This window comes from Oreochromis aureus, linkage group 4 (genome assembly GCF_013358895.1).
Source record: "Oreochromis aureus strain Israel breed Guangdong linkage group 4, ZZ_aureus, whole genome shotgun sequence".
NCBI classification, from domain to species: Eukaryota; Metazoa; Chordata; class Actinopteri; order Cichliformes; family Cichlidae; genus Oreochromis; species Oreochromis aureus.
Window position 1 is genome coordinate 24129128 of NC_052945.1, and position 17259 is coordinate 24146386.

Genomic DNA, 17259 nt, shown 5'->3' on the forward strand with positions numbered 1-17259 from the left:
CTTTCCTTTCTGTTTGTGTCTGACTCTGATTTCATGTATGTGGGACTTTTTCTGCCTGCCACTCTCGATTTGAGTCTCCAGTGGTTCTTTAAACATAAACTTTCTTTTTCTTTAAGATCTCTTTTATTAAAATGCCAATTTTTAAGACTACCAAAGTCTGGTTCGCAATGTTCTCATTGCACTTGTTTCTGTTTATGCTCGTAAAATAATATTAAGCCCAGCCTAAACCCAGTCAGTTCCTATGTGCAGTTGGCTTCTGCTGGGATTGTAAAGTATCATTTCCCTGAATCTGCTATTATGAGATTCAGGGAAATTAAAGAGACACGATTTGGCTCACATGAATGAATACAGGCACAAGCCCCACTTGACACCAGCAAGGAGTAATTATTTTAGGGAAAAGGGAGATTTTTTTGGTACTTTCCTCTCCTGGGAAGCCTTAAAGCTTGAATTCCTTCAGATGGGCAGAAACAAGCAAAAAAAAGCACACTCTTAAAGTGCAGACACGCATGTATACACAAAATATCAGTGGATCAGAAGTCTTGGGAGATTATTCATAACCAGTGTTAGCTTTTGCCAAATTAATTTTGCATAAATGTGGCCTTTGGCATCAATATACTGTTCCTGTCGAGAAAAAAAAATGCATTTTGAAATTTGGTGTTTTTCCAAAGAGTTAAATTGCTCCTTTATGGGTGAGAAAGTTCCTGGAAATCTATTATGCTGAAAAATGCATTGTCCTCAACAAAAGTTACTGTGGAACAAAAAGTATGAGAGCAGCATGATTACCATTAGCAGTGTATGGCACAGTAGCTCAAAAACACACCGCCGGCAAATATGTTGACAGATGGTTTCCACTACTTGTATGTCTAAGCCAAAACAAGTCAAAAAGCAAAAACACTGTTCCATATCTAATTTATCCATATTTGCTAACACATAACTACCAGTACCAGGCCTTTGGATGTGTACATCCTTTTGTATATTGCAGGAAAAGCGTGGGAGCATCGGCTGCTGCCGTGATGAAGACAGGGAGTGACAAGTCTTATAGCATGACCTCCCTCCTGTCCCACCATGCTCAAGCATCGCTTCAGTTTCTACCCCATTAGAACATACAATAGAGCACTGAGCTGCACAGAGAGCCTCTGAAGAACACTCAAATCTGAGTATAGTGAGCCAGCCTCACATACAGATACAATACCATTAAAAAGCACTCAAGCGTCTCGATATAGGGAGAAGAGTCTCACTCGTTTTCTCATTCTCCAACACTGACCCAAATAATGCAAACAGTGAATTCCCGCATTATTCGGAGGCTATCAAGACAGTGGAAAAGAAAACGATAGGTTGTGCAGAGGCGATGAAATTACATGCAGTGCTCGATATGGTTACAAAAGCCATCCAGTGCTTTCTGCTGGTGTCTCTTTTTATTCCCACAATGCGTTTTCAATATATTGTACAAACCCTACCCTGTAGAGAAATGCAACTTTACCTGCAGGAAACGGGTGATACGCCAATACCCTGTAACCTAATAGAAGAGAGGCTTAAAGGAATAGAAAGTACTTGATATGTTTAATTGATGCAGCTGACTAGTTGTATACATTTAGCTATTAAAATCTCACATAATCAATCCGTGTTCCTGATAAGGGGGAAAAAATGTGAGTACTAATTACATCTAAACCTGCTGCAGCTTAATTATACCAGTCATTGTAGTTAAAGTGTCTGTCTAGTTGACCCTTTTAAATATTATTAAGTGAAGCCAAATGTAGTATACTTATTCTTGGCAAAGTATGATCAGAGCCTACAGGTGGATTCTATTTGTTAAAATAAATATTAAAATGGTGAATATATGAATATGAATATGGCTGTGTGGTGTATATCTGAGCCGGAAAAGTGTACAGTAGTGTGTGAGTACTTTCCACAGCTGTGTATTTTCACTCGCTGTAGCAAAACACAAACTGAGTCAAGATCAGGTTGAAGAAAGTGTAGATCTGACTGTGATGGATTTCTAGTAACAGCACAAAATGGAATTTGGACCTTTACATTACCCTTTCATGCATGTCATGGCTGAAATACAGAGTAAGATTTGAGTGGTGCGGTGCCACAGTAATCAGTGCCCCAACCTGAGAATATAGAGAAATCCGAACTTTATGGTAAGTTAGTGAGTAGCATATGCATCTAAGTGAGTTTTGGGGTGGCCCTGAGAGGTCAAACGCACTCCAAATTAAGGAAACTCAAGCGAATAGAAAAAAAAACCGCACAAAATGCAACAGAAGTATTTTTTGGGGGGGGGCAATAACATGATGGAAGAGTTGCTAAAGTGAGAATCTAACAGCAAGCGGCTAATATCAAACATATGTTTACAGTGTTATATGAATTGATTGTCATTTTAACTGCCTTTTTTTTTTTTTTTTTTTAAATTGAATTTTATTTTTATTTGTTTTCTTTCACTTACCTGTGTTTGAGTAATCTCAGTAACTGTGAGACACCTGCTGCTGCCTATCTTGGCCAGGTCTCCCTTGAAAAAGAGGTTTTTAATCTCAATGGGATCTTCCTGGTTAAATAAAGGTTAATAAATAAATAATGAATTATGCAATTAAAACACACATTACCTGCATTTTTTTCTCCCTAACAACACAGATGAATCCTCTGCTTCTATTAAGCCTGTCTCAGTGCAGTACTTATATTAATATTTTGGTTTTCTGTCACTTCCTCATCTCGTCCGTCACAATATTGTCTCCCCTGAAAACACCTTTTTTCAGATTTTTTTTCTACTTCCTTTGTGTTTTATTTAACTTTTTGGTTTTTTTCATGTGCTTTTGCAGCATTTTTCTTTTTGCTGGTGTTTTCTTATGTTGCGGTTCAGTTTGACCTCTCAGGGCCACCGAAAGTTTTCCATTTACGATGCATTTGGGAGTAATGAAATGGAATAACAGTACAACGTCTGAAGAAGTTACTTAACAGCTTCTGCTTGAGTATTGTAGAACCCGAATGAGAATCCATCATCACTACCGAAGGCCACCGTAAACCAGTAATAATAACAATATTGGCAGTTTGTTTAGTTAAAATGATAATTACATGTTGTAATGATTACTGAGGGTGTAGTATATAGTCACTTTTTTGGGCACAGCAAATTGCCCATTCATATTTTTATATAGTTTTTTATGGGTGCAGGGTTTGGAATGATTTTTGACCTTTTTTAGGTCTCTAAAGGTCTCTTCAAAACTGATTAGACTTGACTGTTGCAGCATATGGGATTGAGGCTAATGTTCGGCCCTGTTACAATATGCAGTGACTCAGAGCATTATGGTTGCTGTTTCACTTTTTTTTTTTTAACTTTAGCCACACTGTGGATAAATTACGGTAGAAGCAGGCCGCAGGCAGTGTGTACTAGCAGAGTGTGCCTTTATGTGTCAGTTTGTGTAACCGTGTGCAGCGCATTTATTAATTTTGAGGTGTGAGCCCAGTGTTTTGTTCTATTTCTTAGCCTTTATGGTTTTTGGGTTGTTTTTTTTTCCCCAAGCTGTCAGGTTGCAGCTTTACACACACACACACACACACACACACACACACACACACACACACACACACACACACACACACACACACATACACACACAGAGCAGACCTCCACACAACCCTGCCTCAATCATAATAAGAGAGCCAAGTGACACAGAACAAGTGGTGTCAAGATAAGGTATGTGTGAACTCTCTGACATTTCAAGGTAACAGAAAGCCACGAAGATTGTGCAATACTCAGCCAAAGACAAGGTAACACATTTGCTCATCCACACTTTTTGCAATGCTACACTCTTTTTGTTCTTCGCTGCTTTCTCTAATTTCACATCATTTAACAGTCCACTATAATGAGTCATTTTAAATACAGCATAAATGAATAGAGGTAATTTGTCCATCTATAATAGTGCTTGTCTGCGCTGTCCAAGCTAATGTCTGAGTTTGGCTGAATTAAATGGCAAATGATTCTCAGTCAGGTTTAATGGAGTGAATATGAGCGACTTGGAGTGAATGCAACCCTTGTTCCCCAGAACCATGCCCACAGAGTTCTGCAGCCTGGTCTGTACCGCACCAATCCAATTTGGTCTTAATTGAATTGTTCTGAGGCCCTCATCCATATATTTCCTCTGCAAGAAGCTTATTACTCTCAATCTCTGTATGCATGTTTGAGTGTGTATGTGTGTGGGTGAGCAACTGAGAGAGTCTGTGTACTCATATTGTGCCAAGATTTAAATGCTTTGTTGCTGATTGATGTTTCCGAGATGCATCACCTATTCCAAGATCGAATAGGTGGTGGACTAATCTGGAAAGTGCAACCCCCCCCCTCCAAAAAAAAGAACAGATATTCTAATAAATATTCAGCTAATTTTGTATCTCTGTGTTTCTCTTTGCTCCTAGGATGTGAAGTCAACGTTCTTCCAGTTTGGTGCCTCCATCCAACAGGAGGCTCTGCTCATGCTGAACATCATGGAAGAGTATGACTGGCACATATTTTCCATTGTCACATCAAAGTTCCCAGGCTACCAGGAATTCATCAACATCTTGAAAACTACTGTGGACAACAGGTTAGAACAATACTGTGGTGTGTTCTCAGTTCAGTTCAATTCGATTCAATTTTATTTATACAGTGCCAAATCACAACAACAGTCGCCTCAAGGTGCTTTATGTTGTAAGGCAGACCCTACAATTAATCAACAGAGAAAACCCCAACAATCATATGACCCCCTATGAGCAAGCACTTTGGCGATAGTGGGAAGGAAAAAGATCCTTTTAACAGGAAGAAACCTCCAGCAAACCAGGCTCAGGTAGGGGCGGCCATCTGCCACGAATGGTTGGGGTGAGGGGAGGAAGACAGGACAAAGACATGATGTGGAAAAAGCCAGATCTTAATAATAACTAATGAATAACTTATATGCAGAGAGGTGAATCCCCCAGCAGCCTACACCTATTGCAGTGTAACTAAGGGAGGATTCAGGGTCACGTGATCCAGCCCTAACTATGAGCTTTAGCAAAAATGAAAGTTTTAAGCCTGATTTTAAAAGTAGAGAGAGAGTGTCAGTCTCCTGAATCTCAATTGGAAGCTGGTTCCACAGATGAGTGGCCTGTTCTTCGTCCTTGCATTTTTTTCCTTATATGTTTTTTTTAATCTGTTGTCCTTTCACCATTAACTGGGGCTGTTAACTCCACTCCTGCTGCTGGGTATAGTACAGGAAACGTCTCCCACCCTCAGGGTTAGTCATCCCCCAACAACCGGCTGTGGGGCCAGTCTGCCACTGCCACTCTCTATTTGTAGTTACTGAAGGCTCACAGGCTTAGTAGCCCACAGTGCACACATCCGACTGGGGTATTTTCTGGCAAGGCAGCTGCCTATAGGGGTACCTGGTTCATCGTAACAGGACCATTTGCTCGTCTCAAAGATTAAAGAGTGCAGGCAGTGCACTGAAACATCAAATGGCTCATTAAATCAGTGATGTTGTTTGTTTTGATATGTGGCAATCATCCAACCATTTAGTTTTTGTAACACTGTTAAGTGTGTTACATAACACAAAATATTAAATGACATTAAGGTTTGCAGGTATTAATGAAATGAAAGTTTCAGAACTGTAACTCACGATGATAATCATAGCGATAATTATGATTTCTAATTTTATGATAATGGTGGATGCAAACTTTCTTATGCAGAAGTTATGCAGTTACTGTTTCTGATTGCATTTTAGATCAGTAACTAGATTAAACGTTTTTTGAGAAGCCCCTCATTTGCAATAAAGCAGCCTAGACTTTAACGTTATGCAGATTAGAAGCCAACCACTCAGTGTGCGTTCCCTCAGAACACAACACACTGCAGTGCTACCAGAATGCAGGGCATTAAAAAAATGATATCTGACCATTTTTTCAACCAGTTTCTCTCGAAAAGAGTGAGCAGGTGGGTTTCCACTGCTAATCATTTAAGTGTCCCCAATCCTCACACAGCATGTTACAGGATTATCAAAGCATTAACCAACCCTGCCAACTCAATCTTTCAACTAGAAACACTTTCAATGTATTAAAATTAACAACATCAAAATTACATTGCACCAGTACAAGACTAGAGAGCCTTGACCGCATGGATGAACTGAAGCACATCCATTGTGCTCTTCAAAAATATCCAGCCTAAAAGAATTTCGTAAGCATCCTTTCAGTGAATGGAGATGACAAGTAGGTTTACTGCACGTGCAGGTTGGCTGTTTGCCACACCTTTAGGTCATTCTGACTGATGGTGCTTGTTTCAGCGGAGAGAAAGAGGAAAGTACAGCACGCCATAATTTTGGGCAAAAATGGTCAGATTAATGATACATGTTCAGCACTGTGGAGATGGAGGCAAGGACTGGTGCCTGTATCTGTGATATATTAAAGCTCACCTGAGGTTTTTCTCATCAGCAGTTACTCTTAATGTCAGACGCAGCAGGGATTCAACAGCTTCTCCTACTCTATGCTTTGTTGATGATAACTAAAGCAGTTTAATTACAGGTAGCAGGTGTAAGACATGTTTAATATATTCATATGGAGAGAAATCCCAGTGTCTGTATTTGTGCCTTTGAGAAGTGATCTTGACTTCACTGCTGCTTTCAGCTGCCCCCTTGTCACAAGGGGTCACCACAGCGAGCAGATCTACATGTTTGATTTGGCAGAGTTTGATGCCAAATGCCCATTTTTGACACCATCCCATGTCTACAGCTATATTACACAAAACCTGTCTGCTTGGTTGTCTCCAAATTCCTCCTACATGATCAGGAGTTAGGCAAGCTAACTTGGCACGCGGGTACATTTCAGAGCTCGGAAGGTTTTTATCTTCAGCAGAGATTATGATGTCATCATGCTGCTTAGCAGCAACCAACCAACAGGTTAAATGAGGACGCGTAACATATTACAAGAGCATTGTATCATTTTAACTTCATGATAACAACATCTAATTTAGCAAATATTGACTGCTGAGATCACCAAATGTTTATACTATCAATATTACATTACATCATTTGACACCTTAACTTATGACATCAGGTTTAATGTATTTAGGGTCTATATTAACAGTTTAATGTTGGATAAATGACTGGATAAGCATGCTTAAAGGCAAGGGGCTTTGAAGCCATTTGATTTAGTCCAGGCTATAAAATTCATTTTATGCACTTTTATCAGGTCCGTTTTATTGACATGTAGATTAAACAACAAGACATATGAATATGTAATCAGAATGGAAGTTCAGTTATTAAGTGATCTTTTACTATGTAGATCTATATTCAGTTTAAAAAAAAATGTATATACTATTTTTTCATTATCTGTTTAATGGAGGTGAACAGTGCCTGGCTGATGAGTGGTGTATCACAGTTATTTTGACCATGGATGGTAGACGTGGTCCCTTAATCATACACACAGAAGATATAAACACATTTTAATTTAAACAAACCCCATGTTTATCTTTAAAACAACCTCTTTTGCCTCTTTTTTCAAAGTGTTTAAACATATCAGTTTTCCAACAGCACAGATAGACCAAACAATGCTATAACATGTCCGGGTTAAAAGGATGCCCAAATATATAATTTGTAGGCAAGAAATCAAACAATTCAGTGGGACAAGCCTGACCTGTGTGTGAACACATCTAAGTGTGTGCATTAGCCTATGTGAAATATAGTCCTAGAGGACCAGGGGGTGTATTTTCTCATCTCAGCTGAGTGCAGGTGGGGAGGTGGTCTCTCTGTCTGTGTAATCTGCAGATTAAAGAAGTTTGCATTTAGTTTTTAGATGGGAATGTAAAGGAGCTGGACCAATAGAGACTGGTATGTTCTGCATCATCTCAAGCACAGAATATGGTGTTATCTATTTCAATTAAGGAGACCGATGCATAACTAAAGAGCATCCTGGAGAACCCCCCCCCCAAAAAAAAAAATTAGATGTGACTATCAACTTCTATTTACTGTTTACTAATAATACAGCATACAGCAGCATGTACATTGTCTTTTTCCTTGGGTGTGTATGTGCGTACTTGTCTGCATGTGGATCATTTTCTCTCTATTAGCTTTGTCATCTGGGACAAGTAACCTGTCATCACTTTCAAAAGCAAGAAGAGGCCAGCAAGTCCCAAATCACTCTCATGTTACACCACCTGTCCATTGAAGGACCCTACACGATGGTTAACTGCCATCTTTGCCCTATCGTGTGTCACACTTTGTATTCCTCACTCTCTCTTGTGTATGTGTGTGTTTTTGTGCGTGTGTGTGTGAATGCGAGCATCATTCCCTAATCCTCACTCTGCCTGCTCGTAACTGCTGTCAACTTGTGATACCGCAGAAAACCGCCAGTTTATCACGCATTATGTTCTTTAATTGCGATCATAAGTGCCATTTCCCTCTGTTTCTGCTGGTCTTTAGCCGCATGTACTGGGACCTTCTGATTATTATTACTCGTGACATTATGAAAAAGAGCAGCCAGTCCCACCGGATGAGAGAGATGCTCTATAAATTCATAATCTTTTTTAATGAGCACTTGCTATTTCTCACTCTGACCACTTTAGCTAACTGGCTACTGAATTACAAGAAAAAAATCTTTGGAAATTTTACATGATTGCTTTCCTTTGCTGCAGTTTCGACACTCTATAAAGAATCAGCCTCATGATTGCGCTGTAGCAAATCAATATGTATTACCCTTTTTTGTGTAAAAGGTGACAGAAGCTGCATTATGTTTTGATCGCTTCACTGTTATGTTATCGCCAGTGTCACCAATTAGCCCGATGACCACAGGCGTTGCTTTGGATGTTTATTATCAGGACGGTGTTTTTTCACCTTGTCCTTTAACTGTGTGTAGGCTGGAACCAGCTGAGAATCATTACTGGACCAGCTTCATTCAATTTATTGTGCTTAATGTGCTCTCCCTCTGACAATAAGCACTTTACATCTATTAGAATTTGCGTTGCACTTAACATTGATATTAATTATGATGGATAATTGTAACTGCCCTTGCCAGCACCTGAGCAAAGTTAATAGTCTATTAGTTAAATATTAACATTTCACTCCTCTTCTCGTTATCCTTGCTTTAGTTTTGTGGGTTGGGACCTGCAGAATATCATCACTCTGGATGCCGTGGAGGAAGACAGCCGTTCTCAGATCATGCTGAAGAAGGTCCAGTCTCCAGTGGTCCTGCTGTACTGCTCCAAAGATGAGGCGGTGTACATCCTGGAGGAGGCACGCTCTCTGGGCCTCACCGGATTCGGATACATCTGGATTGTGCCATCACTCACTACCGGCAACCCAGAAATAACGCCAGACGCGTTCCCATCGGGAATGATCTCGGTGTCGTACGATGACTGGGATTATCCGCTGGAGGCGCGTGTTCGTGACGGAATAGGCATCATAACGTCAGCGGCGGCAGCCATGTTGGATGAGTACGGCGACATCCCTGAAGCCAAGACGTCCTGTTACGGCCAGATGGAGAAGACATCCAAGCTGCCTCCCAGTGCACTTCATAAGTAAGCAAAGCGTTTATTTCTTTGTTGTTGTTCTTTTATCTCTAATGATTATTAACAAATAAAGTATGTGTGAGTCTGAGGAGCATTAATAGAACAGAAAGAGGAGCATAATAATATTGGTGTTTTTTTGATTTGTGTAATTTAAAAGCATCTGAAAGAGTCCCCGAGTTAGCGTGCGCGATTTTATATGGACTCTTTCCCTCCAACTTCTGTTTTCACCCTTATCCTCGCTAATTAGAGAGAAGCTTTCACCGAGTCGCTGCTGAAGATTGCCATTCGAGAAAAGATGCAATTATTGGATACGAGAGCAAGGGATGGAGAGATAGAGCAAGAAGCACAGAGGAAGTGTAGGAGTTAAAAAAAGAGAGGGAGGGGGGAAAAAGAGGTGAATGGAAGTGGAGAGGGGAGCTTGTGATGTAGGCAGTGAAAAAACAGGAGCAGGGAAGAAATCGAGACTGGGGGGAACAGCGGGAGGTCGCTACAAATGAGTGCTCTCCAAAATTGAAGAGCTCCTTGATGAGTCCTTCTGTTCTTTTCTCATTTATTCCACCATCTCTCATTCACTCTCTTCTGCTCCCCTTCTCATGAGCTCAACCCCGCAGCAGCCAGTGGGAGATGGTGCAGGTCTTGCCAGCTCTGTCTGGCTTTCCATCTGGCAGAGGAAGGAGAGACACACACAGTCGCGCAACCTGTGTTTACATCCCAATATTGTAATTTTTTTTTTAAAATAATGATGTGTGAAATTAAAATTTGCATGTCTAAATGGTAAAACTTGATTCTACGACGTATTTCCAGGGAGGAAAAATCTCGCCTGTCTGTGTCTACTGTTACTTATCTTGCAACTAAAACGGTTAGTCGGGGGAGCGATTTAGAAACAATTTAGCTACACATGAAGCCATATGGATGTGTTTGATATTTAGCAGTGTGCAGAACATTTTGCCAAACACAGTAAATCAATATAATATTTCATCCGATGTAAGTGATCCAGCGTTTAAGTCGACACAGAAATCACGCCGCTGCTCTTTATCTTGGACGAAATCTTAAAACCCAACAAGAATTTTTAGAAACAGCTGATTTAACCATCATGTTCTTATGTGCTGATGACGGCATTGGAGCAAAAGTTTGAATATTTAGCTTTGACATGGAAGAATCTCAGAGAAGGTTGCATGGCTTAGTGCAAAAACAGAATAAGGAAAAGAGCACAGCAGCTGCTCAGCTTTCTTTCGTGTAACATCAGCTTTTAGAATTAAAGTTCCAGTTTTCTTTCTCTGCTGGGATAATACTGGTTTAGTGCTTTGAGTTTGAAGTCTGAGATTTTTTTTATTCCCTTTGGTCAGTTCACTCTGCCATATGATGCATTTTAATTGGCTTTTTGTGGCTAGGTCACAGCAGAGCTTTCTTCTCTGCGCACCTACGACTCTACCAGCTTTTCATCATTATTGATGATGTTTCTGTCTGAATCTTCCCACGCCTTCCAAATGCCACCCCAAATTTCATCTGGAGCCATAACAACCCCATCTGCCTAATGGCTTAACACAAACTTTCCAAAGTCGCCGAGGTAACAAGGTAGTTACCGGTGCTGATTGGCACCAATTAACGAGCTACCAAAACAGCGGTCATTTGCGGAAGGAGTCAGTAAAGTATGACTGATTGCATCCTAACTTACAACCTGATCTATGTCTCAATTTGTCTGGAAACCCAGACGCACCAAACAGAGTCACCGAACACCAAGAGACAGCTGACGTTGTTCCCAGCGTGCTCTGCTGCCTAAGGTTGTTACCCAGGTGATGAGTGTCCACAGATGGCACTGTAGTGGGTGAGAGAACTCAACCAATAGGACTTTGAGGCCAGGACAAGAGAAAACACGATTGGTTAAGGGTAGGTCAGGGCGATGGCAAGTGTGGGTTGTTGGACCATCATCAGCTGTCAGGGAAGACATGAAGACACGGTCAGCACACAGACATGCAAGTACACAGATGCATGCACAGAGAGGTGAGCAGATGGGATGTAAGTGCAAATATACAGTATGTGGGACATATTGCAGTATTTTCCTTTAGGTACAGTATTTACCCCAGTCTTTCAGGAGGTGTGTTTTTGTAAGCAAGATGTCAATAATGGTATTATTATCTTATGAGCATCTGGCTAGTGTTCAGCTTGAGATTTATTGTTTGTTTGCTTGAGCACCTCTCAGACTCCACTGTGGTTTGTCACAACAATTAGATTTAAAGCAGATGCTCCTTCCAGCCCTAAGTGTGCCAGAAACCATTTCATAATTGAAAGTAACTTGTTTTGATGGGAATATTATTAATAGTTATTGCTGAATTTACAAAAAATTAAAAAAAAATCCTACACTCAATGGCTACTACTATAGCACGCTGTCTACTACAGTGTGGGCCTTTAGTGAAGTTTTACCTCAGTCACTTTGCTTGTGTCAGCCGTGATGATAAATCCACTGTGACATATCCAAGATGAATATGGTGTGCCGAGTAATAAAAAATAAAATTAAATAAAAACAGGAGACAAATGACCAACTAAGAGCGCTGGCCAGCGCAGCAATCAGACCGAGTGACAACCTGTACTCCATATAAAATACGGCGTGTGCGCTTGTGCGCGTGCACGCGTGTTAGAAACAAGAGAAATATCCCCCCTTAAGAGAATGTTCTGTCATGACAGATTTACAGTGTGCTGCTCACCTTCCTGTGGAGAACAGTGTGCCTTAAAAGACTTTAGCACTTATTTATCAGTGTGTTAGTGTGTGTGTGGAAAAGGCGTGGTGCCGGTAGTTTGTTCTGACAGGTAATTTCAGTCTGTAGCCGTGATATATGGGGGTCAAAATTCAGAAAACACATTTTTTTTTGCAGATGCACATTACACACACAAACTTAGTCCTGGGGCAGCTGTCATTTCAGAGGTGCAAAGACAAACGCGTGCTCAACAGCTGTTGTGATTTTTTGTAACCTGTCCTTTCTGGCATTTTTCTGTACGACACTTACAGAGACATAAAATGAGGCATTTTTCATCAAAATATGTACATTTTCATAATTATAAATCTGAGAACTGGATAAAAACTGGTTTAAAAGTTTAAAGTGTTTAAAAGGTTTTGGTTTTGAATATTGAATATTTCTTAATCACTCTATACCAGGGGTGGGCAATCTCAGTCCACGAGGGCCGGTGTCCCTGCAGGTTTTAGATCTCACCTTGGGTCAACACACCTGATTCACATGATTAGTTCATTACCAGGCCTCTGGAGAACTTCAGGACATGTTGAGGAGCTAATTTAGCCATTTAAATCAGCTGTGTTGGTTCGAGGACACATCTAAAACCTGCAGGGACACCGGCCCTCGTGGACTGAGATTGCCCACCCCTGCTCTATACATATTCCAAAAAACCCCCAACTTTTTAAAATAACATTTTCCAGACATTCAAACTCAGGAACAAACAAATAAATTTATGTCCTTCAGATATCCTTGGGGGTTTTTTTACACACAAAAAATGCAACATCACTGACTACCTTGGACATTTTATCTATTTATTTAGTTTTTTTAGGATTTAGTTTCATATTTGCACTAATTTGTCCACTAGGAGAGCTATTTTAAAATAACGTCAGTGTGCATGGAAAACAGAAAAAATGGTTTTGCCTGTAGTTCTTCTTCATGTGTGCTGTACAAAACCGTTTAGTGTATTTATCATTTTAGAGCGTTAGAGATCTAACATGTTTTTTTGTCTTTTTAGAGAATGGAGACCGTCACGCCCCAGAGTCTCAACATGCCCGTCAATCCACGGCTCATACATAATACATTACCGCATAATCACTTGCTAACGACACCTATGGGCGTTTGTGTATTAATAAATGTAAATGTAAATGTTCGCAGGTCCCTTGTGGGATGTGAAATGCAGCAAGTGATCTCAGAACTAATCGTGTATTTAGGGGTAAGATTTCTAAACACTGAGTAAAACACTACAGTGGATTTGATTCTATAATGAAACTGCTCTTATACTATTACTGTATAAGCAGGCAAACCATTAAAAAAAAAGAAACCTCTTTTATTTAGTCAGCTATTCTAGTAAATTCGCATTATGTAAAAAAATGAATGTAGTTGAATTTGTTCCTAAAAAAGCTGTTGTGGATGATTTATGGGTATAATTAAGCATTTTCACATTCACAAAAACAGCTGTTTTAGGCCTCACACCACTGTTATCAGCTTTCAAATAGGCAAATAAACCTTCACACAAAGGTAGAAGATGTGTGTCTGTGTGTGAGTACAGTGGTTAGGGCTTAAACATTGATGGTGTGAGGTGACTATGGAGCATCTCTCCATTTCGAATCTAAAACAACAGACTGATTGTAGGTCAAGTGCCTGATACTTCAAATGAAGTGTCCATTAGGCAGCGGTGGGTGTGCACTTTAAACGAGCTGTGAGAAAATCAGTTTTCCAACAGGCTGATCGTGGAGCTCAGATAGTTATCATCTTTTTCTGTTTTGGTTTTGGAGAATTAAAGCGAACGGTATAATGGTCCCAACTTTCAACATTAAAGAAGTACTTAAAGCTGAGGACATAAAAGAGGTTTTAAGTTTAACTTTTAACTGAAAGGCTAATCGACTTAGCTTCAGCTAAACGACTGCCCGGTCGTTTGTTTTTCTAAGAAATGTAAATGTTTCCTTGGCACTGAATTTTTAAAATGTTTTAGATGTTTTCACATATTTTAACCAGACATCTGGCTTCTTCTTTGTAGAACAGAACAGCTGTTTGACACAAGGAACAAAATCAGTTTCGCTCACTACCCACGTTTTTCAGTTGCTCATTCACACGACTCTCAGCCAATCACATGGCAGCAGCTCGTTGCATTTAAGCACGCAGACATTGTCAAGATGACCTGCTGAAGTGTAACCCGAGTATCAGAATGGAGAAGAAAGATGATTTAAGGGATTTGAATGTCGCTTGGTTGTTGACAGCGGTGGGAAGAAACCAAGTACGAATACTTTGTTACTGTATTTACGTACAATTTTCAGGTGTCTGTTCTATTAGTATTTTTTTTCAGACAACCTTTTACTTTTACTCCCTACATTTTTAAACAAATATCTATACTTTCTACTCCTCACATTTTCAAATCAGGCTCATTACTTTTGGTTTAACACATTTGGGGGAAGTTATTATTATATCGTCACTGCGAGCCTTCAAACATCAAAGTGATTGAGCCTAAACAGTAACACATGAAACGCAGTCATGTTCATGTATTTATCACCAGAGGATTAGGTTCAGTTAGCTTTTTTACTGGAGTAAAGAAGTTGAATCAGTACCCAAACTTTTACTGGACTATTGTTTTAACACTAGTACCTGTACTTCTACGTAAGTACAGAATGTCTGTCTTTAGCCAACTCAGGTTGTTGATGCTAGATGGACTGGTCTGATTATTTCAGAAACTGCTGGTCTGCTGGGACTTTCCTGCACAACCATCTCTAGAGTTTACTGAGAATGGTCCAAAAAAGAAAAAATATCCAGTCAGCGGCAGATCTCTGGGGGAAAATACCCTCTTAGTGCCAGAGGTCAGAGGTGAGGAGCCAGACTGCCTTGAGCTGATAAAGAGCAACTCAAATAACAAAAAAGTAACTTAAATAATCACGTGTCACAAGCAAGGATGCAGAAGAGCATCTCTAAATGCACAGCATACGAACCTTTGAAGCAGCTGGGCTGTAGCAGCAGCTACACCGGATGCTGCTAGTATATGAACACGTATATTTTGTTTTGTGAAACCATTTGATGATGCAGGTATTATTGTTTACATTATAATATTATTTTATGCCACCTAAACTCATGCAGCCAAAATTCACACACATACAAACCCATCTTGGCACAAGGGAGTGGATGCTAAATAGCATGTACTTCCCCTCCTGTAGCTATTCTTCATGTCAGACTTAACACCTGCCACCTGAGGCTGAGTGTGTGTTTTCAAATGACTACCCACCCTTGGGTCCTTTTAAAAGCCCTCAATCATCAGCCCTTATCTTTTTTTCAGCTTCCCTCCTCTGTCTCTCACAGGGCATATCTCTTGTGTGTGCACTTCACAGGTCATAAGTACCCTGACAGTATACATCCTTGCTCTGACTGGTCCTTGTCTCTATCTTGAACACATTCAGTGTTTTATAGTTCATCGTACCATCTTTGTATAGTCTACTCGCTCCTGTATTAAAGCTAAAATAGATAAAAGTTAATGTTATCACATGGGAGACAATCCAGAACCACTCAAAATACATTTGTTTTTGAGTGTTTGAGTTTTTGTCAAAAGAACTTTATGAGTTCAGGGCACAGTGCTGTAATCAGAAAATCCAGACGACCTGGGCGGTGGGCTTGGAAGAGTGTTACCATTTTACTTAGAACGTTGTTGTTGTTAATGGTGACACAGTTAATGTTCTTTTTCTCCCTGATTATCCAAACGGTTAAGAAAAACAGTAGCATGAGTGTTGAGAATATTAAACACTTGCAGCTTTAATGCAGTGTGTGCTCTTATTTTTCTCTTGCAGAGTACTTGTAGTCTTGTTAACTCTGCTGCAGTAACAGCAGAAAAAAACACCCTCACCTCCGCTCATGACAACACCCCTCCATTCCAAAAGAAGCTTAAAAGTAACTCTATACATTTTTCATGAGAGTCTATCAAGGGTTACTCCTCTTCCTCTCTCTTAGTTCTCTGAGAATGATTTCCCTCAGTCTCATATTTAAAGTCTTTTTTTTTTGAGGAGTGGGAGTTGGAAGGGGGATTGCATCATCTCTGCTGTGTCTCTACTTCCTCACCCTATTCTGCCCCCTTTGGCCAGGTAATTGCCTGTGTTCCTGAGCGTCTGCAGGGATGTTTACTCTGGGGGAGGGGGGGTTGTTGAGGGTCATTTTGCAGCATACACACTTCAGTCTGTGTCCGTATCCTAGCAACGCACTATCAGGTCCACCTGTTCGATGGCCGTCAGCCCAAATGTGCTTGCAAACATACACACACAATCCAGTCCTTCCTTCTTTTTGTCTTGTTTAGCGTGTTCATATTTATCTTTATATAACATAACTGCTTGGCTAATTTTACATATGACTCTTACAGCAGATCCACACACACAGCTATTGTATCCTACTTTTTTTAATTGCTATCATTAAAGGTTCAGAGTTATGATGAAGTGCTGACACATCACTTTTAAACCAGCTTGCAATATTCCCAGTAAAAAGCTTTCATGAGAATCACAAAAACGAGCCTCATTTTAGCTTCACCCTTAAGAGAAAGTTTAGCCGGGGTAGAGGAGCCATTCTTTAAACATGTGAGAGTGCTTCTTTTTTTTCACACAGATGGTTTCAAAGTGTAGAATGGACTGGTATCTAAAAAAAGCAGCCTGGGCTCTGGTACTGCTCCCAGCACCTCATTCTCTCCTGGTAGTCGCACATAATTGGGTCGAGCGCAGCACTGCGTGTCCAATCAAATGGCTTAATACTACTCACCTGGTTGCTTGCAGGCCAATCAGATTATTTTAATCACAAAACCCACTCAATCCCCTTATCTCTGGCTGATTTCATCTGGGCATTGAGTTGTGTTTGTGCGTGTGCGTGCGTGCGCGCGCATGTGTGTCATCAGCAGCAATTTAAGGGGGCATGTTGGTATCAGGAAATGTCACCACCAAAGCACAGATATTAAACTACCTCTTCACAATTACTTTTGTCATCCTTGTGACTTATTGATTTTTTTTTTTCTTAGTTGCTAGACTCTGAAATAGATTAGTGTAGTAGTGA

General features: G+C 40.2%; 1 protein-coding gene across 1 annotated transcript in view; it reads left to right on the forward strand.

Annotated features, from left to right (window-relative positions):
- The window catches only part of grin2aa (glutamate receptor, ionotropic, N-methyl D-aspartate 2A, a), a 167751-nt gene that overhangs the window by 109345 nt on the left and 41147 nt on the right, over positions 1-17259 (forward strand). Inside the window, exons 3-5 of the mRNA XM_039610722.1 lie at positions 4402-4568; positions 9071-9442; positions 12153-12165. Of these exons, the coding sequence (XP_039466656.1) occupies positions 4402-4568; positions 9071-9442; positions 12153-12165 (552 nt within the window). The remainder of the gene's footprint in view (positions 1-4401; positions 4569-9070; positions 9443-12152; positions 12166-17259) is intronic.